This window comes from Colobus angolensis, unplaced genomic scaffold, assembly GCF_000951035.1.
Source record: "Colobus angolensis palliatus isolate OR3802 unplaced genomic scaffold, Cang.pa_1.0 Scaffold879, whole genome shotgun sequence".
NCBI lineage: Eukaryota > Metazoa > Chordata > Mammalia > Primates > Cercopithecidae > Colobus > Colobus angolensis.
The window spans coordinates 45,907-47,700 of record NW_012122698.1 but is presented as its reverse complement, the minus strand read 5'-3'; the positions used below and the strand labels follow the sequence as shown (position 1 = coordinate 47,700).

General features: G+C 40.2%; 1 protein-coding gene across 1 annotated transcript in view; it reads right to left on the bottom strand.

Annotated features, from left to right (window-relative positions):
* Positions 1-195: 195 nt before the first annotated feature.
* LOC105503697 (dual specificity tyrosine-phosphorylation-regulated kinase 4-like) overlaps positions 196-1,794 on the bottom strand; it is a 6,764-nt gene continuing 5,165 nt past the window's right edge. Inside the window, exons 4-5 of the mRNA XM_011930700.1 lie at positions 1,268-1,443; positions 196-555 (exon numbers count right to left, since the gene is read on the bottom strand). Of these exons, the coding sequence (XP_011786090.1) occupies positions 314-555; positions 1,268-1,443 (418 nt within the window). The 3' untranslated portion in view covers positions 196-313. The remainder of the gene's footprint in view (positions 556-1,267; positions 1,444-1,794) is intronic.

Genomic DNA, 1,794 nt, shown 5'->3' with positions numbered 1-1,794 from the left:
GGTTGGCAGTCATGGGCAAGAAGAAAAAAAATTTTCTTTTGTTTAAGAGTTCCCTTAATGATGCTACAACACTGAGAGTTAAAAACTACCTGCCCCCTCTACACACACAAACACATATGGAATGAATTTAAGTGCAAGGACATCCTTCCCCATCCCTCATAAGAGGAATCATGCCAATTGGCCATATTAACAGAGTTTTTTAAAATAAACTTTTATGTATTTAAAAAAAAACAGTCTGAAGTATTGTACAATATAAGTGCTGTCTCAATAGAAATCACTGGTGGAGAGGAGCAGGACATACCCTCAGCAAAGGTCATACAATAGGGGGTAAAATGTTTGTGTTCTTGAGGGAGAAGTTTTTGCTCTGTCCCGGGGAGGTCATGGACACCTCCGCCCCAACAGGTGCCTCTGACTTCTTGGGAGCTTCTACCAGTTGAGGCAGCTGAACAGTATCAGCTCCCTGCTGGAGAGAGTCCTGCTGATCCCCTGAAGGCTGAACATGCTTCGTGGAACCATCTTTTGTTTTCTCTGTAGTCTCGTTGGTGATCTCATCTGCTAAAGGAGAGAGAAGACAGAAGGGAACAAGATTCAAATGTGGATTATATGGTAATTGTCCTTTAGGTTGTACATCACTTAGCAGAAACCATGACTGTGATGATACAAAACCAGGTCATTTGCAAAGCACATTCAACACGCCAGACGTTATTCTAAGCACTGTACATTCACTAATTCATCTGATCATTTCAGCAACCCTGGAGAATAGGCATGATTCTCATTCTCATAAATGGAGATACTGAGCTACAGAGAGGTTAAGTCCACACCTGATAAGTGGTAGAACCAGAATTTAATCTCCAGGTAACCTGACTCTTATGACCATCTACCTAACCTAACTAGACTATATTGCACATAAAAATTTGCATAATGCCATAATCTGGCACTGACAGAAATTCTAAAGGGCATAAAATTCTAGGGCATAAAGGGGTGGATGCATTTAATGAAAAGGGGAGGAGGAGAAAGGAAATTGATTATAGGAGAAAGGAAATTGATTATAGGAGAAAAATGGAAAATCCTAACGAGGGGCAAAAAAGATCCAGACTAATGCCATATTTCCCAGGAAAGGAAAATCCCAAAGGTAAGAAATAGCAGGATAGTCATGACGTAGCCACAAGAATTACCCCAGGGTGAGGTTACAGAAATTGACATGCAAATCCTTCAGAAATGCTTGGCTTCCTGGACTGTGGGAATAGGACTGGTTAACAGGCTGTACCTTTTTTGCTCGAGTGATGACAGCCTTGAACCTTGTCCTTCCTTGTCTCAGAAGGGAAAAAGGAACTGGATTTCCTCAGGGTCTGGGGCCTGGGCTGTGGCTTGAGGTTCCGAGACTGATGAATCCAAGCATGCTTGAGGGCCTGGTCCGGGGTCATGCGAAGAGAAGGTTCCCATCTGCACCCCAACAAAGCCCCGCATGGGTTATTATTTTACTTCCTTTTAATATATTAAAACATTTTTAAAACCCAATAAAGATTTTTATTTAAGCTATGTTGCTATCTCAAAGATATAGCATCACAAAACAGAGATCCTGGCATATAACTTAAAAGTACTGGAAACAACTATTGGAAATAATCTTTCTAGAAGATGTGTATAACAAGCCAGGGGATATATATTACAGTCCAAGTCTTCCAGCATTCCTAGAAATTTCCTTATAAGAAATATTATTTTGCAAAAGCTTAATCAATAGGATTTAGGATTTACTAAGCTAACAATATTAAAAACAGAGCTTTGAATTTCCAGACT